This window comes from Lynx canadensis, chromosome A2, assembly GCF_007474595.2.
Source record: "Lynx canadensis isolate LIC74 chromosome A2, mLynCan4.pri.v2, whole genome shotgun sequence".
Lineage (NCBI taxonomy): Eukaryota > Metazoa > Chordata > Mammalia > Carnivora > Felidae > Lynx > Lynx canadensis.
The window spans coordinates 72,586,121-72,610,256 of NC_044304.2; the positions used below are offsets into that span (position 1 = coordinate 72,586,121).

General features: G+C 40.6%; 1 protein-coding gene across 1 annotated transcript in view; it reads right to left on the reverse strand.

Annotated features, from left to right (window-relative positions):
* Positions 1 to 209: 209 nt before the first annotated feature.
* SUGCT (succinyl-CoA:glutarate-CoA transferase) overlaps positions 210 to 24,136 on the reverse strand; it is a 765,867-nt gene continuing 741,940 nt past the window's right edge. The window contains exon 14 of the mRNA XM_030307713.1: positions 210 to 2,140. Coding sequence (XP_030163573.1) covers positions 1,977 to 2,140 — 164 coding nt within the window. The 3' untranslated portion in view covers positions 210 to 1,976. The remainder of the gene's footprint in view (positions 2,141 to 24,136) is intronic.

Consider the following 24,136-nt stretch of genomic DNA (forward strand, 5'->3'; position numbering starts at 1 on the left):
GGCCCTGATAATTAAAACAGCACATTTGTTTATAAAGCATAACTTGATCTGGGCATATTGCTAGAAATTTTAGCCAGCGCAATGCTTCTTTCAGGACTAATTATTGATCTGAACTTGAAATATATTCTAAATGATTTCTCTCACTAACTCAGTAGAGTAAACGCTTTCCGTTGGGTAACGAACAGTTTCAAAGTTCTCTTGGATCATTCTGAATTGTGTAGGTGGAAATCTGGATACATTTGTCTCCCATGGTAACTCTTCTATGGATGAAAACCACAGTCTCGATGGATTTCAAGGTTTTAGAGGCATTTTGTGACCTAGTCTGAACGATCGATATCGTCCTACACAAGGCTACCCAGATAGTTAGGGTTACTGTTCAGTAATCAAGCAATTTGCATTTCAAGAGAATCTACTTGAACCAGCAGGAGAAATGATGAATCTGTTTTTCAAGATCATGTGGTCTTGCCAATTCTCTGTCATCCCGTCTTTTACCATTTTCATTGCTAATTGTATCTGGCCTGAAGGGAATGTCTCCAAATGTGTGTCTACGGGTTAGCCATAGGGAGGAAAGCACTGCAAAAGGCATGAAATTACCGTTGTATGATGACATTCTAAATAGTGAAAGGCAGGCGAGCCTCAGAATAAAACATTCACAAAGAGGAAAACGGGGCGCTCCTCTCCCAGGAACTAGTAGGCATGCTTCTAAAAAGTCCCACGACGCCTGTGAGAAGACATATTTCCTTATTTATTTGAAATCCTTGATTCTAGAAACCTACTGGGGCTTACAGCATAAATGGCTCCCATACAAAAAGAACACAAAAGGAAAACTGGCTAGGACTCACAGTTTGAAAGATGAATATTTGTAATTTAACTTTCAGTTACCACTTGGGATGTCATGACATGGCTTTAAGATACGCATGCTTAACAGTCGTGAACTGTGATCATATCAGGATGTGATCATCTGATCCCTTGGTCTATACCTTGGGCTTTGGTGATTGGTACTTTGAGAGATGACTGATCCCAGAACATAATACAAATCAGCTACTACCTTCTGGACAGAAAATGTTTTCTATACTTTAAATTCTCTGACAAAAACTTAAATATGTAAATCCAAATACTTAATATTAAGGCATGATGTATTCTTCTACAGTGAGTGCTCAGATTACATTCTCCTATTTGTCATTATTTAAATATTATTTAATACTAGATAGTCATTTGACATTCGTTTAAAAACCTGTTACATTTGTACTTGGCTCAAAATAAGGTACTGATCAAAGAACCACTTTTCACTCCCTAATGCAGATAGACACATACATTCCAAAATGCATTCATGGAAATTGATTTTCTGCCACATATCATGAAATGATCAGAGAAATACAACATAAAGCAAATATTTACCCCCACGGAGAGAAAGAAGCTCAGTTTTATAATGGACATCAGCAAAGTCCATGGTTTAAATTACAGATTAACAAAGGGTTCATGAGCTCAAAATTAAGTTATTCTGTTTAAAATCAATCACTGAAACTGTCATTCTGCTTATTGCTTTGACTTCCTAACAAAGGTTTAAATGAGGACTTTATGTGCAAGTAGAGAACGGCAAGAGATCTGCTCTTTTTCAGACCTGCGTGGGCTGGAGGGGCAAACGTTTGGGCGATTAATGTAATTAGAAAGAGGAATGTATTTTTCCAGAAAAAAAAATCTTTACAAAAAAACCCCACAAATTCACAATTAACCTATTATCTGGGTGGGGTGGGGGGAAATAGTAAGGAGTAAAAGGTGGGGTACATTTAGAAAGCACGAGAAGCATTGATACCAGAGCCATTCTGGTATCTGGAGGCGCCAGGCAGGAAATCTGGAATTACTCTAACTTCTCTCTTTTCAGAGGCAGGCACCAGAACTGGGGAGAAGTGTCCAGAAAGACTATTGCTTTTGCTAGTGAAGTACATTCAGATTACGGTTTTGAGAAAGCATTTTCGTCACTGAGCTTCATGTTGGGTCACTACTCCAGTGCTGAGCAGCTCCCCAATGGCCTTGTCATCGTATCTGAGGACTTCCTTCAGGACGCGCGTCGTGTGCTGCCCAAGCAGGGGAGGCGGCCTGGCCTCTGACATGTCGAACTTACTGTATCTCACAGCTGGGCCTGTCAAAAGAGGAGGAAAGCAGGAAGCCTGTTAATGACTAACCCTATGAAATTAATTACCCAAGCAGCCTGGGGTGTTTTCAACGAATGCCAAGAATATCACTGCCAGTTACAACGGTGTAGGTCCACCATCATTTTGGAAAGACGTGTGTTTTCACATGAGGCTTTTCCTGCCTCAGTCTCGTTCAACTGTGCAGTGGTCACCTGACCTGCCCCCATCATGCAGGGGGCAGCACGTACGCGCCCGGCGGGTGCCAGGATCGTTCCGAAGTCTCCAGTCCTGTCGCGGAGGTGCTTAGGGGTCCGTCACACAACTGGGCAGGCTCTCTGAATCCAGACGAACCGTGACCGCAGGTACACAGTGTCTGTCTGAAGCTGGAAACCTGAGCCCAGGTGGAAGGGGGTCTAGCAGTTTATTATTCAGTGTCGAATTCAACAGACTGCAGATCAACTAAACTTCCGCCAGACCCTGGTGAAGCCTTTTGGTGGTACAAGCTTCATTGTCAGGGAGACTTGGGTTTGCGCAACATCTCCCCTACTCTGTAGCAGAGCTGTCTCGGACAAATTGCTTAACTTCTCTGAGCCTCATGTTCTGCAACTAAACTGGGTATGATCACGTAAGGATTTAAATGAGATAACGGAGGGGCGCCTGGGTGGCTCGGTGGGTTGAGCTTCAGACTCTCGATTTCTGCTCGGGCCACGGTCTCGCAGTTTGTGAGTTGGAGCCCCCTGTTGGGCTCCTCGCTGACGGCGTGGAGCCTGCTTGGAATTCTCTCTCTCTCTCTCTCTCTCTCTCTTTCTCTCTCTGTTCTTCCCCCCACTTGTGCATGCTCTCTCTCTCTCAAAATAAATTTTAAAAACTTAAAAAAAATTATTAAATGAGGTGATGGACAAGAGGCACGCACTAAGCATTCCCTAATCCACGCCAATGCACGAGACTGGCCGGCTGCTACGAAGAAAAAGCTGCTGCCGAATCTTTTATTTATTTTTTTTTAAATTTTTTTTCAACGTTTATTTATTTTTGGGACAGAGAGAGACAGAGCATGAACGGGGGAGGGGCAGAGAGAGAGGGAGACACAGAATCGGAAACAGGCTCCAGGCTCTGAGGCATCAGCCCAGAGCCCGACGCGGGGCTCGAGCTCACGGACCGCGAGATCGTGACCTGGCTGAAGTCGGACGCTTAACCGACTGCGCCACCCAGGCGCCCCCCGAATCTCTCTTGACACAGGCAGCGCTGGGGGAGAAGGCGATTTATTGCCCTCTGTTTGCTGAGCACTGAGCCACTGTAAACACGGTAACTCAAGCGGTACTTTCTTTTTTTTTTTTTTTTTTTAAATTTTTTTCAACGTTTATTTATTTTTTGGGACAGAAAGAGACAGAGCATGAACGGGGGAGGGGCAGAGAGAGAGGGAGACACAGAATCGGAAACAGGCTCCAGACTCTGAGCCATCAGCCCAGAGCCCGACGCGGGGCTCGAACTCACGGACCGCGAGATCGTGACCTGGCTGAAGTCGGACGCTTAACCGACTACGCCACCCAGGCGCCCCTCAAGCGGTACTTTCAACACCTACTGGAGATGGATTTTATTATCCTCCTTCTTCACTCACGTCAGGACAACGAAAGCGCAAAAAGCTCAAGTTTTGCTCGAGGTCACATGGCTAATAACTAACAGCACCGGGATGCTGGCTGTCCTTCACATCTAATTTGGTTAGGCTTTGGGAAAACAAATTAGATAGTCGCAAGAAGGCTACAAAACAGTACGTTTCCATCTCTTAAAAAATTCTCCAGCCTGCTCCCGATTTGGGGAGCGCAAAGGAAGAACACACAAAACCAAAGAGCATGTGGGTAACAGAATGTCAGTTAGTAAAGCAGCAAATGTGCTTCAGGCTCTCCAAAGAATCCCATTAATAAAAAGTACTTTTGTAGAAGCCATTGTCGATGATAAAGAGGACACAGACCTCCCCAGCCGGTCAAAAGCCACACTTTTTTTTTTTTTTCTAATGTTTTTTTATTTTTGAGAGAGCACAAGCAGGGGAGGGGGGTGGCGGGAACAGAGGATTTGAAGTGGGCTCTGCGCTGACAGCAGCGAGCCCGATGTGGGGCTTGAACTCTGGAACCGTGAGATCGTGACCTGAGCCAAGGTCAGACGCTCAACTGGCTGAGCCACCCTGACACCCCAAGCCACGCTTTTTTTTTTTTAATTTTTTTTTAACGTTTATTTATTTTGGGGACAGAGAGAGACAGAGCATGAATGGGGGAGGGGCAGAGAGAGAGGGAGACACAGAATCAGAAGCAGGCTCCAGGCTCCGAGCCATCAGCCCACAGCCCGACGCGGGGCTCGAACTCACCGACCGCGAAATTATGACCTGAGCCGAAGTTGGACGCTTCACCGACTGAGCCACCCAGGCGCCCCCCCCCAAGCCATGCTTTTGTGTCAACACACACCATCCACTGTGGACAAATGGCAACTTTCAGCTGCTGGCCAGAGTTTTGTTTCTCTGAAGCTCAGTGAAATTCATTTCTTCTCCTCACACTTCTTTTTATTGTTTTAAATTGTATTTACTTTTTTTTTTTTTCTGACGTGTAGTGGACACACGACGTTACATCGGTTTCATGTGTATGACACAGGGAGCCAACGAGTCTGCCCATCATGCTGGGCCTGCCACACGTGTAGCCACCCCCTGACAGTGTTCTCCCTGCTGTGCCTTTCATTCCTGCCTCATTCATTCCATAACTGGAGGCCCGTACCTCCCAATTTTCACCCATTTTGCCCATCACTCCCCCTTCCCTCTGGCAACCACCAGTTTGTTTTCTGGCTTTAAGGGTCTGTCTTTGCTTTTTGTTTCTTTATTTATTTGTTATGTTTTTAGGTTCCACGTGGAAGTTCCCGCTTCCTTTTAAAATGCCCCAGGGAAGACTTTTTTTTTTTTTTTTTTTCACTGGTTGGTCCCTTTTTCAGTTAAGGAGCACACGTTGGGAGGCAGGGTCCACTACTCTCACGAGAAGGCTGATCATTTGATGTTTCAGGGATGTGATCCTTACTCACCACTCTGAGTCCGTTCCATTTTGACATTAATTAACAACAGTTTTAATCGAAAATTTGTCTTTTGAAAGAAGGATGCCACTGAGAGTATAGGCTGAGGTCAATGTCATGTGACTTCTTCCTAACAGAATTCCTGGAGCGTGACTACCAGCTGGAAAATAGTCACTTGACTACACTGAGAATCTGGGCTGGAACTCGCTGCCGGGATTGCTGCTGGTGGTTGTAGCACGACAGCTGCAAATATTTCATAAGAACCTGGGATAGATACCTCAGCCTCCATGCAGTCCTGTTAGAGAGCCTTCGCAACAATCCGGGCGGACACTGAAGTTAAAGGAGACTTTAGGTACAGGCTTAGGGTTCAGGTTAGGGAATAAGAATAATCTGTCCAACATCACCCAGGTAGGAAGAGTCACTTCCCAAGTTTGGGTCTGTTAGGTTCAGGAACTTGGGTTTTTAAACAAAATAATAATTTGTCAGGGGAAATCCACATAACATAAAATGAACCATTTAAAAGTGAACAGTTCAGGGGCGCCTGGGTGGCTCAGCTGGTTAAGCATCTGACTTTAGCTCAGGTCATGATCCTACGATTCGTGGGTTCAAGCCCCGTGTCGGCATCTGAGCTCACAGCTTGGAGCCTAGAGTCTGCTTCAGATTCTGTGTCTCCCTCTCTCCCTCTGTCCCTCCCCTGCTTGTGCTCTGTCTCTCTCTCTCTCTCTCAAAAATAAATAAACATTTAAAAAAATAATAAACATAAAAATGAACAGTTCAGGGGTGCCTGGGTGGCTCAGTTGGTTTAGCATCTGATTCTCGGTTTCAGTGGGTGATGATCCCAAGTTTTGTGAGTTCAAGCCCTGCAGTGGGCTCTGAGCTGACAGTGTGCAGCCTGCTTGGGATTCTTTCTCTTCCTCTCTCTCTGCCCCTCCTCTGCCACTCTTTCTGTCTCTCTTGAAATGAATAAATAAACTTAAATACTTTTTTAAGTGAACAGTTCAGTGGCATTTAGTACATTCGCAATGCTGTGCAATGACCACCTCTATTTAGAAGTTGCAAGACGTTTCCATCACTCCGAAGTTAAACCTTCTGGGCCCGAAGCAGTTTCCCTCAACTCTGCCCTCCTCTAAACCTCTGGCAACCACTAACCTACTTTCTGTCTCTGGATTGATCTATTCTGGATATATCTATTCTATACAAATGGAATCATTCAATATGTGACCTTTTGTGTCTGGTTTCTTTCACTTAGCATGTTTTTGAGATTCATCCACCTTGCAGCATGTGTCAACACTAAGAACCTGGACTTTGAACTTCCATGCAGTGATGGTATAAGGGAATTCTTCAGGTCCAGCCATACTAAAGGACAGTTCAATTTGTGTTACTCCCACTAAACACTATTCTTTCTTGGAAGCTTCCAGATATACACTAAAGACTATGCTACCAATTTGGGATGAAGGGTATTTAACAGTTTGCACAAAAAGTCTTAAAGAATTTAGAATGGTTTTACTACATACCATTTACTAGAATGGTATTATTAAAGCACTAGGTTTTTAGAATTGCTAGCATAAAGACACCTGGAAGATACTGTATGTTTGGAAAGCTTATGCTTCTCTAAATAAGTGTATATTATTAAGGAAACCATACCACAATTTAATAAATTGTATATGTTTTTCCACAAGCGCTGTCATAAACCAGGTATTTTGCATATGGTTGAGTTCAGAAAGATTCTGAAGCTGGGGTTTGTTCATCTAATTTAAGATCAAAATATAGTGTATATATATCTACTGTACTGGCAATTTTCAAATTGTAATTTTTATACATTTTTAAAATAATTATTGTTTTGCCACGTGGTTTATTAAAAAACAAAAATTTATAGTCATATGTATTTTTGCAATGGAACTATATATATATATGTGTATATATATATATATATATATATATATATAGTTAAGCAATGGGACAATTAAAAGTCATATCCAGATCCCAGAGAAAGCTAAGTTCTCATGAATCAATTGAAATCCCCTGTTCTTGCAGCCCTGTGCAATAATCCTGTGTACCAGGGACATCCTTTCCAGTCTAGACTTTGCACAAAGGGAATAAAGGGTTCTTAAAATACATTTGTCTCAAGAAGTAGAAAATGCTTGACATAATTATTTACATCTAAGGTCCAGAAAGAATGAATAATTTGATCTTCCATTAAAAAAAGATGAGCAGATAAGTCACATGTTCTTAAATTACTTTTTGGCAAAGTAACATCTATGTTCACATATGCTTTCAAACACTTGCAAGCTGTGTGATCTTGAGGATTCTTAAAGTCCCTGAGCCTCAGTCTACACATTTCTAAAATGAAGTTGACAGTACCTATGGAGGGTTGGTTTGAGCATTTGGGTAACATAACATGGATAATATTCACTGCCAGTAATAATCCAAGAAATACATATGAAGATAATAAAATAAGGTAAAATTTTATTTGTAAAATTAGCAAATCTTGTGGCTATTTTGGTTTGTTTTTAAGAGGTCAGTGACAGGTAGGAGGGTAAACTGATACAACCCTTCTGGGGGGAATTTTGTCAACTCAGTACGACAAGTTTCTTGGATGGAGAAATCCTGCTTTAAAAATTTTCTTCTATGGATGTAATGAGGAATGTTGACAAATTCTATAGGCAAGAATCTATACAAATTTCCAAATACATTTTATATTCTTAAGACCTATCTCCTTCCCACAGAGCTTTCTAATTTACAAGTTACAGGCTGTGAGGGTTCTCTGTGTGGAATTCTGTATGTATTTTTTTTTTAAAACTTCTAGCTTCCAAAAGTGACCTTGTTAGGACCCGGTGTTTAGCCACTCTTTGTCTCACATACTGCTCCCATAGGTCTATCTCCAACCCCTTTCTTCCGGATGAAGAGGTCACACAGTCACAATTATCAAAAAATATTGGAATATATGTCCAAAACTTGGGCACTGGTCAAATAAATTATAGTGCCTCCAAACGATGGCAACCTGTACAATAATTTCAAGTTGTATTTTGTGGGTCTTTGAACACAAATATTATCTTCACTCTCTCCTGAAGTACCACTGACGTAAGAGTTTAGAAGTTAAACAAATATAAAACTTCAAGAGTAAAGAAAGTGGGTGGTAGCATCACTAGTGAATAGGATATTACAACAAAGTTAAGAATGACATGGATAGGATAATGTTGATGTGTGAAAAAGAGCGAGAGAAATCTGAAGCCCAGAATATTCTACAAGGAGACTGAGAGGAAATGGGTATTCATTGGCCCATTTCACTCCCCAAGAATTCTGAACTTAAAATCCGTGGTGAGGAGAAAGGTCTTTTTATTTTATTTATTTTTTTAATGTGTATTTATTTTGAGAGAGAGACAGAGAGAGCACAAGCAGGAGAGGGGCAGAGAGAGAGGGAGACACGGAATCCAAAGCAGGCTCCAGGTTCATGAGCTCCGAGCTGTCAGTACAGAGCACGACGTGGGGCTCAAACCTACAAACCATGAAATCATGACTGAGCCGAAGTCAGACACTTAACCGACTGAGCCACCCAGGCGCCCCGAGACAGGTCTTAAAATAGAAGTAGAACTTCAAGCGGAAGGATTGAATGTGTTAGTTCAGACTAACTTACTAGTTTGTACTTGCAACTAGAAGGAAAATGAAGCTTGCTTTCAAGTTTCTAAATGAAAATGATATTCAACCTAGAATTGCATATCCAAACAAATGATTAATCAAGTGCGAAGACCTTTTGAAACTTTCAAAGATTAACTAAGTTTACTAAATAATTTCTTGATGTTGAATCCAGTAAAACATGGGAGTAAATGATGGAAAATTTGATACTCAGTGAGAACCAACCAGGGAGCACAGGGAAGGAAAGTCCCAGGATGACTGCTCAGACCAAGACAGTCAATAACATAGAAATGGAAGAGGACAGAGACATGCAAAAGAGGAGTGTAAGAAAGCAAGAAGAGCGTTAATTGTATAACTAGAATAACTTAAAGATTGGAACAATGTAATAATAAGATAAAATTAGGGGCACCTGGGTGGCTCAGTTGGTTAGGCATCTGACTCTTGGTTTCAGCTCAGGTCATGATCTCATGCTCTCATGAGTTCAAGCCCCTGTCAGGCTCTGCACTGGCAGCACAGAACCTGCTTGGGATTTCTCTTTCTCTCCCTCTCTTTATGCCCCTCCCCCACTTGCTCCATCTCTCTCAAAAGAAATAAATTTTTAAAAAATTTTAAAAGAAGATAAATTACATTATACAAGAAAATAATAATTAAGAACTCTAGAAAAATGAAATTTGCGTAAGAAAGAAAAGATCCAACTATGAAGCAAAATTATATGTGGCAAGATTTTAAGTAACTGATGGAATGCAAAGAAATCCAGTTGACCTTGATGCCAAGAACATCTGGGTAGTCCGTTATTACCTGTGGCATCCTCTATAAAAGCACTAGGCATATTGTATTCCACTGTCTACTTAGTTGTCCGCATCTCCTGTGAGGGCAGGAACATGCCAATTGTGTTTATTAATGTGTCCTGCATGCTTTTTATGGTCCTATGAAATGAAGATAATGGCAAACATCCTTTCTTAAACACTTCTAATGATTGTAGATTGTGGTTTTTTTAAATGCTTTTTATTTATTTTTGAGACAGAGAGCACAAGCAGGGGAGAGGCGGTGGGGGGAGGGGGGGACAGAGGCTCATAAGCAGGCTCCATGCTGACAGCAGCGAACCCTATGGGGCTCAAGCTCAAGAACCATAAGACTGAACTCATGAACCGTGAGACCTGACCCCAAAGTTGGACACTCAACAACCGAGACACCCAGGCACTCAGCTGCTCTAGATTGTGTTTTTTATTTGCATTATCTCATTGGAATTTTCAGTTTATAAAATAGAGACCCTTATAACTCTCATTCTATGGATCAGAAAACTGAGGTCCTTTAAAGGGTTAGTTTGTCTAAGGTTAAGCAGCTAAATAAGTAATAGAACCAGGACAAGATCTGTGTATCAGATTCCATGGGGCATGCTCTGTCATTTGACATAAATGTATTGAATAATGACTGCCAATAATTAAAGGTATTTGAATAAGTACCATTTATGTCATTTTAATTAATTTTTCCACTAATTAAGTTTACATGTAATTTTTTAGTATTTATCCCTGTGTCAAGATCTTGGCCCTATGAGCTAGATATATTAGCAAAAAAAAACAAAAAACAAAAAACAAAAACATATCTGGACCTACTGTCATGGAATTTATATTCTGATTTGGGAAATAGACAATAAACAAGCAACTAAATAATAGCTAAATTTTATAGAAACAATAAATTGCTTAAAATCTAGCTGGAAAGAAAAGAATATTATAGGCAGAGTGGGGAGAGGCCAGGGTAGCAGGAAAGGACTGTTCTAGATGGAATGTGTGATAAGGCCAGACTGATTAGATGATCCTTAAGCTGAGCCCTAAATTGAGCTATCCGTACAACTAGTGGAGAAAAGAAGAGTCCAGGCAGTGTGAACAGGTTTGATGTTCAAGAAACTAAAAAAAAGATCCAATGTGGCTGGAACTCAATTTGGCAGGAGAAGAGAGATTCCAAATGAAGTTGGAGGAAGAGGCAGAACAGAGTGTAGAAGAGGATTTAGAAGAAGCAAAGAGTTCAGAAGTTATAGTCGTGAAGCTGGATCTTATTCTGAGTCCCATGGGAAGCCACTGGAGCTTTGAGAGCAGTGATACAACACTCGTGTTGCCAGGCAGAGAGTGAGATGAGATGTGTTTGGAGGTTGCTGTGGGCAGACCAGCAAAGATGGTGGTGGCCCGGACTGGGGTGGTGCCTGTAGAGTTTGAGAAAAGTGGATGCATTTGAGGGACATGTTGGTGATAGGAATGAGAGGGCTTGCTGATGGATTCCATGGGCCATGGGGAAGAGAAGGAGCAATGGAGAATCCTGTGTTTCTGGATTGAACAACTGGTGGGGCCATTTGCCAGATGGGGAAGACTGAATGGATTCTGTATGGACAGTTTGGGTGGAAGCAGAAGTCAAATTCTCTTTCCGACATGCTGTTTGAGGTGTCTGTGAGATAGGCAAGGGGAGAGGTGAGTGGGCCATTAGTTATGCGAGTCTGGAATTCAGAGAAGATTTGGGGTCAGGATATACATACATTTAAGAAGCCACTTACCATCTAAATGTCCATATTCCAAAACACTGTATTTCATGGTAACTGTATTTATTCCAACGTCCTTGGTGCTGAGGTTTTATTTATTTTTTTATTTTTTTTAAATTTTTTTTAAGTTCATTTATTTTTAAATTTTTTTTTCAACGTTTATTTATTTTTGGGACAGAGAGAGACAGAGCATGAACGGGGGAGGGGCAGAGAGAGAGGGAGACACAGAATCGGAAACAGGCTCCAGGCTCTGAGCCATCAGCCCAGAGCCCGACGCAGGGCTCGAACTCACGGACCTCGAGATCGTGACCTGAGCTGAAGTCGGACGCTCAACCGACTGAGCCACCCAGGCGCCCCGGTGCTGAGGTTTTAAATGAGATGTTTGGGCAGCCTTTTCTTTACTATCTAAGTTCTAGCTCAGTATCTATCACATCAAAATGTGTTCTGTCCCCAGGAAGCAAAGTAAATGAATAAAAAGCTATCTCGATACTCGATAAATTTGGGGAAAAATGCATTTCTTTAAAAGGGATTCCATATTCTTGGAGTTAAACAAACACATTTCCATTGACCTGACAGCAGAAAACACGGCATTTTTATTTTTGAAGGAACTGTGAGTGTTGTTCCCCATAGAAAGAGGTGGGAGGGGGGACCTGAGTCATAGCCACCTAGGGATAAAGTAAGGTGGGAAAATTTTTCCTCTGCCTTAATAGAGGAGGTCAAACTAAAAAACATGGAAACAAATGGGCACATAACTTGGTACCAAATCTGCAACCCCAGGTGCTGTCCTTTTGAGGAGACCACCTAGTCTAATGATTGGTGGTCAAGGCCATGAGTATCCTTATGCCCTTCACCAGGAAGGGGGCTGGGTGGCACAGCTTGTAGGCTGTACCCATCTCTAAGTGAGGACGGTGTGTGTGTGTCCCCTCACACAAGGGATTTCTAGGAAAGCGGCAATGACCTGTATTTCAACTTCTATTGCATTCTGTACATGCGCTTTCCTGAGAGGCTGCACTGATAAACTTCATGGACTCTAGAGTTCAAGAGCTGGAGGCTGACACCATGCAGAGGCAGGGGAGGAGGAGTCGCATCACAGCCTGCAAGTCAGACATGGTAACGTCTGAAACTACTACTTACTGAGTCCCTCCTCTAAACCAGGCCTGGGACTGAGTACTTTCTAGATCCTCACGATCACTGTAGGCAGTTTTTTATATTTATGAATGCATTCCATTCCTATATCCCCGAAGAGTAATATGTTGCTGAGAGAGGTTGTGAAATGAATGTACGAGCAGGCATAGCAGGTGCACATATAGACCTGCTGACTTTGTAGCCACAGTTTTTGACAAGTGATATGGCAAGATGATGAAGAATGTGGGTTCTGGAAGCAGAGTGGTCTAGTTTCACATCCTGACCCTGCCATTTACTAACTGTATCTCCTTGATAGCGACCTAATCAGCCTGTGCCTCAATATCTTTCTCTGGAAAATGGGGACGATAATAGCACCTACCATATCAAGTTGTGAGGACGTAAAAAAAAAAAAAATTCTTCGAAAGTACCAGAAACACAGTAAGCACTTAATACATGCCAACTGCTATCATTTTCTTTCCTTCTCTTTTCCAGTTTGCCTTAACAACCTAGATTCCTCAGCAGAGCCCCGGTCACCTCCTACTTCAAGACCTCCCAGAACACTGACAAGTTAGCTGCATTTGTCTTTTAATGTTTATTTATTTTTGAGAGAGAGAGAGAGTGTGTGTGTGAGTGGGGGGGACGGGTGGAGAGAGAGGGAGACACAGAATCTAAAGCAGGATCCAGGCTCTAAGCTGTCAGCACAGAGCCCAACACGGGGTTCGAACTCACCGACCATGAGATCATGACCTGAGCCGAAGTCGGGTGCTTAACCGACTGAGTCACCCAGGTGCTCTGAGTTAGCTGCATTTTCAGTTCATGGCAGGCAAGTTGGGGATAAAAGTGTTAACTTTTAATAAAGTCCTTTAGAGTCAAGGATACAAATATTTCAAGGGAAAGGAAAAGGGCGAAGGAATCAACCATTACTTAAGCACATATTACATAACAGACACTTCTCAAATGTTTATTTTGTTCATTCTCCATTACAACCCCTTGAAATAGGCATTTTCTTCCTCTTCCTACCGATAGCAAAGAGAAGGCTAAGGAAGGTTAGATTACCCATGTCACACATCTGATAAGTGCACACTTACTGTTTTCAACAGCATCAGAACCTACACTGGAAATTAATTTTATACTCCTTTAGGTTTTAACTAGGTATAGGAGAAGGAACTTAGAAAACATGGAACTTATTTGACTTATTTAACAAACACTATGCACCAGACACTATTTTATGTGCTTGACACATTTGATTCATTCAGCCCTTAGGATAATTCCAGAAGCTACTATTGTCATCACCATTTTACAACCGGGGAAACTGAGAGATGTAGCGGGGAAGTCATTCGCTAGGGGTCACAGAGTCAGTAAGAAGAAGAGCCAGGCTTCACACCCAGTCTTGCTCCAAATCCCCAGTCATTGCCAATGGGCCACACTACTTCCTGGGCAGCAAAAGAGGGGGTTAGCTAAGGTTGAAACTGAACTCAGGCGCCTTGGGGTAGAACATGCCAAGGACAATTTCACATTTCATCTTCTGACCAGGCTGTTCTCTCCGTCTTTCTAGATTACAGTGCCTCCAGATACCTCATGCACTATGTATTCATTACTACCTCATCTTTTCAAATTAACTTGTCATATGCCACTAATTTCCTTGTAGGAAGTCCCGGGATCAGAGCAACATCAATACATCCCCAATTTCCCGTGTTCCTGACTCAGGCAATGCATGCCTCTACCCGCCCCGAAAGGAATGAAGTCTTCCCTGTGCTCTCTGTGGAAAGTTATCTGGTTCAAGGCCCAGGGAGGGTCCAGTTCCTGGTGTGCCAGAAAATTCCTCAGACAAGCCCTGTGGTGTTTTCCATCTGTGGTTTGAGGCCCTTCAGTAACAAGACCCTGACTATTTTGTCTCATCTCCTTTTAGAAAACTTCCATGATTCTCTTAGGCTAAAAAGGGAACTACCCAATCTATGCAAACATCCCAAGCTACTCTAACTATATTCAGAATTCAAGCTACATTTCTATAATCCAGACCAACTAATAATGTAAACAGTTGCAGGGAAACAGAGGTAGCCAAAAACATGTGGAACCATAATGAATATTCAAGTAATGGGAACATAATATCACATCATCATCATGAGGGAAGGGACCTAAACAGTCCTTTTTTCCAGAACTCCATGCACCTCCCGTCTTGATGATGCATTTCTAAAGTGATGAAACAATCCATTGCTCAACCTCACAGCAAACTGGCAAATGGTCAACGCTAAGGGTTAAGTTTAATTAACATAGCTGGGCCTGTCCAATCATAATGGAGGCAAGAATAAAAAAAATGATACTAAGTGTGTGGATTTTTTTTTTCAATGTCTGATATGGGTGTCAACTTTTAAAATATCATGAATACTTAAAAGCAAACATCTGTTTTATAATATATGAAATGCTATATCAAACGTTTTTATTTTGACTTCTTTGGCCCATCTCTAAGATACATGCTGTAGATACCATTTAATCTTCAAGGCTTACTAGTGTACTAAGAAGCCAAACTTTATTTTGCTGAAAATAATGATAGCTCCAGTACCGAGTTGTTTCACAATTTCCCCTCCAGTGCTTCAACTCATCATCATAACAATAACAATATTTTTTATATGGCGCCTCTCAGCCATAGCATCCAAAGTGCCAAATGGAGCCACACAGTTAGAACACATTAAGCCCATTAGATGTGAGATAAAAACAGATAAAGCCATTTAAAATAGCATGGGTGACGGGGGAAAAGCCATAGAGAATAAAAATGGCTTTGGACTTCTTTAACAAAAGCACTCAATCTGTGGCACTGCTTTCGTGGTCAGGCATCCCAGAAACTCAAGGCAACATGTGGTTTGTACCACCAACTGGGATAGGGCACCCCCTAGTCTCATTCAGAGTTCACAAGCACCATTTATCATTACTGCGGTCACAAATTTTAATTCATTATTTTGCAACTCAATAAAGAATTCTTCAAGTGCCGCTACCTGTAAGGTAAGAGTATATTTTCAACTGTGTCTATGACCCTGTGGTAGTCGTGAGTGTTGTCCATCGATTTTCCAATTCTCACCTTCCAGGAGTATGCTGGCATTACATGCCCTAACCCCTGTGATGTTGGACGAGGCCATGTGACGGGTCAACAAACTGTGAATAGAAGGGCTGTGTATGCCACCTCCAGGCCAGAACACTCAACTGCTGACTTAAGAGCCTCTGGGTCTCCCTGGTGCTGGTGTGGTGACTTGGCAGTGTGTGATATGGTGACTGCTCCACCAGTCTGGGGCCATTTCAACCCACGATGGACATATACCGTGAGCAAGAAATGTATCTGTGTTGTTTTAAGCTAGTGTTACTTGGGAACTGTTACTACAGCATAACCTAGCCCACGAAGGCTGATTAGACGCCTCATCTTTAATCCAGAGATCTGTTTGCTGTGACCAAACGAGGGACCCCTTAAGCCTCAGCACTCCTTTAAAAAGCAATCAGTTCAGATGGTCCAAATACTTTGAAACTCTCATTTTGTGTGTAGCCAATTTGGACCAGTGGAATGATGATAACAGCTATTATGTATTGAGTACTTACATGTGTTAGGCATTTGGTAGAATGCTTTCCATATATCACCTTGCTTGAAAGACTAAATGACTTGAAAAAGTAGGATTATTATTACACCATTTTATCGACAAGGAAAGTGGGGTTAAGTAACGTTATCAAAATTACACAGCCGGTCAACTAAAGAATTTCGTTACTACTTAGGCTGCCTAAATACAAAGTGCATGCTCGTTAACACTGGGATGTATTTCCTCCCTGCATAATGTGGAAGAAAATCTGTTCTCATATCAGTGGCTGAATAAATACCATTCTTTGGCAGATGGTGTTATAAAGCAGTATTGTATTATAAACACTTATATATTTCATGATTGCTAATCCATTAAGGCATTTATCTTTCATTTGAAAAAGAAACAGGGCGACTTGCACTTGATTTATCTATCTTGTTCCAACCCACTGAAATGTCATAGTAGATTATCCGTTTCCTGCTGGAAAAATATATGGCCCATAAGGAAATGCTATTCATATTCATTAACAAACACGCCATCTCCCCTCAGAGTGTGCTCCCCAAACCGGTGGCTGAGGTCCCTGAAAATGCTGGACTAGAAGAAGCGCTCCCCTTAATGCTTCTTTCCAACATTTGTGTTTGCTTCTAATTATTTTCAACACTTCTGCAAACACTAAAAAGGGTGAAGAAACACCTTGCTGACAATGTGCGCTTTGCCAAAATAATCAATTCTCTCCCACTTCTTTGCCTTCTAAAATTCAAGTATCCAATACAAGCTCTTGGGTGCATTCCCAGATTTTGTTGGTTAGGACTTCACCATGGAAAACAAAATTGGTTCAGCTGAAGTCTGTAGCCAGAACATTTTAAGCTTCATAGACCTTCAAAGTAGTGACCTCCTCCTCACCTCCTCTGCCTCTGTGCTCCATTAAGGAAAATACCGGAAGAAGTTTCCAGTCAGAGAAGCCAGATTGCATTTCGATTCAGTTTTGAGGGGAGGAACTGAACAGAGCTGGAGCAGGTGGTTATTGTGGCTCTTACTTACAAATGAGCTTTGAAAAGTTCTTCTGTAAGCCTCTGAAGGTCTTTCATAATTTAATAAAATTTTTCTGTGCTTCTTAATCTCTGTCTTAAAGGAATCAGCTTTATATCTACCTTCTTCGGCTTTGCTTTCCCAAGAGTGTCTGAGATCACACAATCACAATCATAGCCCAAGCAAATGGAGGATCCAGAAAATTAGGTCCCCAAACTTGCTGCTGGGAAAATGTGGATGTGTGACTCTTTGCCACAAGAATTGATCTTAATTTTTCCCTTTCACTTTATTGCTGACGTCCACAGGGAAGGATTTTAGAAAACGCTTTCCCTCTATGCCCCTATTTCCATTTTGGCACGTTCATACTCTCAACCACCTCAATCGTCAGCCTTGCCTTGTAAACTTGCTAGCCCAGTGCTCTGGCCTCTGAAATGCCTCTCACATATTCCCACACTTACCTTTCCTGCCCCCTCCTTGGGCCCAAGCACTCTGAAACAGGAGGGCTTCTTGCCTAATCTTTATTCCCAGCTCTTCCCTCCAGCCCAGCTGCGCTCATTCTCTCCTGGCTCTGACTCTGTGCCAGCCCCTTTGCTGACCTGGAAGGTATCTCAACATGGCCATCCTCAAGCCCATGTTATTCTTGAGGCTCTGCTCAGGCTAATTTGCTGTTGAGCCTTCCTTTTGTTCTCACAGGTCAAAGGAACATCTCTCTTGCTTGGTTCCCTCCAACATTTGATCTGTTTTTTCCTCAATGATGTATCTCAAATTCTGATTGTATTACCTCCTGTGATCTTTTTTGAGACCAGAATTAATGTTCTGCTCATCTTGATCTTTCGTAGCGTCTACCACCTGGTGAGTGTCCAGTAAATAACTGAAGGAGTAGACAAAAAAGGAAAAAGCCACCTAACTCGAATCCTAGATTAGGAAACAAGGCCACTAGAAATATGTGAAATACAGAAGGACAGAAATGCTAATGCTTGTTTACAAGGTGTATAAATGGAGTCATCCTGACTCCTCTTTCTCTTACACCGCATAACCAACTCATCAGCAACTCCTATGGCTCTACCTTCAAATATATGCAGAATCCAACCTCTTTTTTTATAAACCTCCTGGATCTACCCACCATCACCTCTTGCCTGGATTTCTGTGGGAGCCTCCTATCATGACTCCCTGTCTGCATGCTTACCCTGCAATATATTATCAATAAGGCGGCTGGAGTCACCTTTTAAAACCCTAAGTCACATCACATCATTCCTCTGCTCAAAATTCTGCAAAGCTTTCTTTGTTTCATTCTTGACAGGAGGGCTCTGAGATTCTGCATAATCCACCTGCCTCCCCACTAAGCTACCCTTGACCCTCCCATCTTACCCTCCCCACTCCTACCCACCTGCTCCAGGAGAGCTGGCCTTCTTGCTCTTCACCAAGCATGCTCATCCCTAGGGGCTTTGTTCCAGCTGATCTCCTGCTTGCAACGTTTTTCCCTTCTGCTATTTACACTAATTATTCCTTTAAAGCCTTCACTTCTTTGCTCAATGAAGTTCTACTCTAACTACCCCCACTGGACATTTTAACCTGCCATTCTGACCCTGCCACTTCCAATCTCCTTTACACTGTTTTACTTTCTCTTTTTTTCCATCGTACTTTTCATGTATGTCCACTTTATTTGTCTCCCTTTGCTAGTATGTAAACTTTATAATAGCAGGGAGCATTGTATGTTTTCGTCAACAAATATTTGCTGATTGTGAGTGAGTGAGTGCGTGAGTGAGGTGAATGAATGATTTCATTCAACCAACTTTGAATGCAGTTCTCAAAGTTCTAAAACAACGAAACTCGAAGTGTCCATAGCCTCAGACCTCAGATTCTAGCGAAATAAATCCTGTTGAATAGACCCAAAGCAAAGGAAACCCTATTGCTGACTATGAGCCAAAATACTTACACACAAATAGAAAAGTGCTAAATGCAGTGTGTTTGTTCTCACTACCTCTGGGTTATCCAGTTGTGCAACTTACAGTTATGCTACCCACGAAGACAGACACCTGCAATATTCCAAAGATGAAACATTCCAACAGCTGTGCAGAATTTTTTAGTATCAACATTCATTTCATGGATTGGGTAAAAACAGGTGTTCAGAAGAATTTTGACGCTCCATGAGGGCAGAATCATACCTGCTCTGTTTTGCATTGTCTCCAGAAGCCAGTAAATTGGGATGCCCAATACGTATTTGTTGAATGAATGTATGCCTGAAGAAAAAGGACCCCTATATTTTCAGAAATAAACAAGGCAGTAAAAGGCAATTTCACTGTTCACAAAAAGAAAGGTTTACCATCTGGATGTTGGTACAATGATACCAAATTTTATCTTAATTAATTTGTTTAGAAGTTAATTTTTTATTTTGACAATAATATGTAGGACTCTATGAACAATGTAAAATAGCTCAGGAAAACATTGTCAGACTCAAAAAATATTTAGTCCTTCTTGGAAGAACATAAGGTCTTTGGATTTTTAATGACTATTTGTTTTTCTATTTGGAAAACATAAGTCTTGGTTTTATTATATGAGACTATAATTTTTACAATTGCACATTAATTTAATTTTGTTTCCCATGTTTCTTTGCTAGTGGGTGTTGTAAATTTCACATAATAATAATACACGCCTGTTGTGATACACAAACATTTTCCTACTTATTGATTCTTCTCACTTTTTCCACATTTCCTCGTTAGCTATTTATATTGGTGCCTACAAAATGCCCTGCTGACTCTCTTGCACATTAATTCTATGGTTATTCTTTCCTACTACCTTTTGAATTATTTAAATGTATTTAACACACAAGGTAATAAGGGCAATTAAATATCTGAAGTGTTGTTTTCATTTTCACAGTTTCATTGTAAATTTGAAGATGGTCATTTACTTTTTATATGTAATTAAATACATGGGTAATATTCTCTTTCCATATAAAAGCTCCTTGCACAGCTTACAAGAACACAAACTTTTCTTCTGCTAAGGGTAGAGTTGGCTGTTGTCTATGAAATGGTGAGGATATCCTCAATCCATGCTGAGTGGGAAGACATTCTTTCCACATTGGAATTTCATTAATTTTGCCTGAGTAATAATCCAGCTTAACCAAATGAAAAATATGAAGCATTATTTCTTACAAATAAATAAAACTAGACCAAAGATGTCTTGTAAATCCATAAGAAAACTTAATAATACACACAAGTGGATTTTAAATAGTAAATCAGTTCTTTCCTACAAAGGGTACTCTTTCTGTGTTTCAGCATGCTTATTTTTAGGAACATTTGAAACATTTCCTGTGTAATCATCATTAAGTCAATAATTTGTTCAGGGATTTGTCTTTAACAAGATAGCACAAAGATAAACTTCAAAATGATCCTCTAAGTATCTAAGTGATCATACCTTCAAAGTTGTTGAAAACCAAATTTAAAATTACTACTTAAAGTTACTATTCTCAGGTCTCTAAATTCACAAGGTCCATAAAACCAGAAGACCTGGTCCGAGATTATAGATTATCCTGAGTTAGAAAGTCTTTGATGAGCAGTGATTCAGGGATAATTTGTCAAATGTCAATTTCTTAACAAAAATAAGTACATAAGAAAAACTTTAAGTAGAAGGTTTCTACAAGACATTTCGAGCCATGTGAAAGAAAACAGGTAAGCATTATAACAATAATGTGTGGTAAATTAAGAGTCCTCTCTGGATTAAACTTTCCCTGAAAGTTAATTTTTAAGTTACCTTAAAATTACATGACAATGTATAAAACAGTTTATGTGAGGAAAGTGACTATTTTTGTACACTATAAAAGGATCTGGTAGTTGGAACACTATAAAAAGAGTGTTATAAAGTCAAAAACATCCAAGCACATGATATATATTTTGAGGATAACCATGATTTTGTCTCCAATGAAATGGAACATTCAAGAAACATCCAAGTGACTACTCTGGAGTGAGTCTGATTGCCCCGCCCAGTGGTGTGACAGTGAATGTGCAGTAAACCCCACAGAGCCTATTAGGAAGTCCTGGACATCTTCTTGGGGAAAACCCAAAAGAGAGGACCATCCTCAAATTCTTGTTTTCTTTAAAAAGGACAAGTGTGTGTTTTCTTCATCTTTATTGGTGAGAGCCATCTAACCAAAGACAAAGCAAATGCCTCAGTACCTCAGATGTTTGTTAAAGTGTGAGTAAAGGACTTCCTACCTCAATTTTCTAGCTTGCCAAGTCAATATTACAAATTGCTGGGCCCAGCCTTACACCCACCAGATCAAAATCTTTGAGAATAGCACTTGTTATCTGAATTTGAATATGCACATCAGAAGTTTTTTGAATCACTAAGTTGGAAAAGTCCTGTCACTCCCAAGCTATGTGGATTTGATGTCAAATATTTCCGTGTCCTCATCTAGAACAAGAGGGTGATAACAGTATCTAGTTCACACACTACTTTAGAAAATTAAATAAAAAATGCTGCCAAGTACTTAATCCAGAACCCAGCATATATTAAGCAATTGAAAAGAAGAACTAAGCAAATAGTTCTTCTTTTTCTTCTTATTATAATTAACACTGCAGGGTTTTAGGGGCTGGAGCTATGAGAATTGAGTTTCTGTTTCATCATGACCAGCAGTGATTCACTCATGTTTAGGATCTAGCCTGAAATTTGTGCAGAGAGACTCTTTTTTTTTTTATTATTTTTTTTGTATATTTTTGAGAGAGAGAAAGAAAGAGAGAGAGATAACGAGCCGGGGAAGAATAGAGAGACAGTGAGAGACAGAGAATCCCAAACAGGCTCTGTACTATCAGTACAGAGCCCAATGCGGGACTGGAACTCACGAACTGTGAGATCATGACCTGAGCTAAAACCAAGAGTCAGACACTCAACTGACTGAGCCATCCAGGTGCCCTGCACAGAGACTCTTTCTGAAGGGAGGCTATTTATTTTACAATTAGAAAAGATGAAGTCTTATAAAGCATTGTATCAAAAGCAATACCATTCCTCCCTGTTCCAAGTAAAAAAAACTTTGGACACAAGGCAAAAAAAAAATAGGAAAATTCTGAGGAGTTGAAACAAAAAGGTAACTGCCAAAGGATCTTGTGACTTGAAGAACTCCACTGAGGAGAGTTTTCTGGGCTTCCTTGTTGCTTCCTACGTATCCTGGACAAGGCACTACAGAAACCTCCAATCTGGGACCACAAACAGACACAGGCAAAATAAATAGCAAGAAAAGTCTGTTCCTTCTAAGCCAGAGCACCAGGAAAGGATGGTCTAACTGAACCATACACGCTTTGGTCAATACCTGCCATACTCTGGGCAAACACCAAAGGAAGTCCTCTTTACCACTACTGCCCAGTGATTTTGGTGTGGCCAAGCCAAGAGCTGATCTTCTAGACTATTACTCCAATACCACTACCATGGAAGCAGGCAGTGGCATTCTGATTTTCCAACCCTGTGTGGTCAGCAGGACCAAAGGGAAGAGCAGATACCTCATTTCCCATCCAATGGCAAAGATGGTACTCTAATTACCTGCCAAGATAATGCCATGGTCATCCAGCACTGAGTTGAGTGGGTTTGGGGAACCCAGTAGGAAGCTGACCATAAAGACCCACCCTTCATGCTACACCCTAACAGGAGGGTTGTTTGCTAAAAAGAGAGAGGGAGAGAGAGAGAGAGAGAGAGAGAGAGGGAAGATTGAAAAGGATACAGAGAGTCATAACATAATATCCAAAACACCCTGGATACAATAGAAATTCACTGATCAAAGCAATAACCAGGAAAATCACAACTTAAATGAGAAAAGACAATCAACAGATGCCAACGTCAAGATAAATCTGACAAGGATTGTAAAGCAGACATAAAAATGCTTCATAAATAAATGAAACAAATGAAAAAATAAAATCAGCATAAAATAAAAGTTGTTAAAAAGAAACAAATAGAAATTGTAGAACTGAAAAATACAATAACTAAAATTTTAAAAATTAACTGATTTGTTCAGCAACATAGTAGAGATGACAGAGAATAAAATCAGTGAACATGGAGACAAATCAACAGAATTTAGCTAAGAGAAAGAAATAGACTGAAAAAATAATTGCACAGAGAATCAGGACAACAACAAAAGAGCCAAAATTTCTATCACTGGAGTCTCAGATGAAGAACAGGAGAAAGTGAGACTTTCTGAAAAATATTTGAATAAATAATACCCCCAAACTTCAGAAAACTTGGTGAAATACATAAATGTATTGTTGTAAAAAACTGAACAAACAAGCCCATAGAAATTGATGCCAAGACACATCATAATTAAACTTCTAAAAACAAAAGACAGTGAAAAAAACATTTTTAAAGCAGTCAGAGAAAAGCAGCAGCTTATTTATAGAGGAAAAACAATTCGAATGACAAGAGATTTCTCATCTGAAACCATGTAGGACAGAAGGAAGTGGAAATTTTTTAAATTACTAAAAGAAAAGAAGTGTCAGCTCTGAATTCTATATCTGGTAAAAAATATCCTTTAGGAATGAAGAGGAAATCAAGACTTTTCAGACAAAGGAAAACTGAATGAATTTGTTGATAGCAAACCCTTATAAACAGAAAATTCTCTAAACAAAAAGAAATGATAAAACAAAAAGACTCTGAGCTTCAGGAAGAAAAGAACACCATTCCACTTCAAAGAAGCAGAATACACACTTCTCAAGTACACACAGACCATCTCTAGAATAGATCACATGTCAGGCTACAAAACAAGTCTCAGTAAATTCAAGAAGTTTGAGATTATATTAAGCATCTTTTCTAACCATGACGGTATGAAACTAGAAGTCAATTTCATAAGAAAACTGAAAAAAAAAAAAGAAACTTGGAGACTAAACGATATGCTTCTGAACAACCAATGGGTCATTGAAGAAATCAAAGTAGAAATAACAATATGCAGAGCAAATTAAAATGGAAATATGACACACCAAACTATAGAATGCAGCAAAAGGGATTATAACAGGGAAAGTGCATAGTAATACAGGTCTACCTTAAGAAACAAGAAAATCTCAAACAGTCTAACTTCACACCTGTAGGAACTAGAAAAAGGAGAAGAAATGAAACCCAAA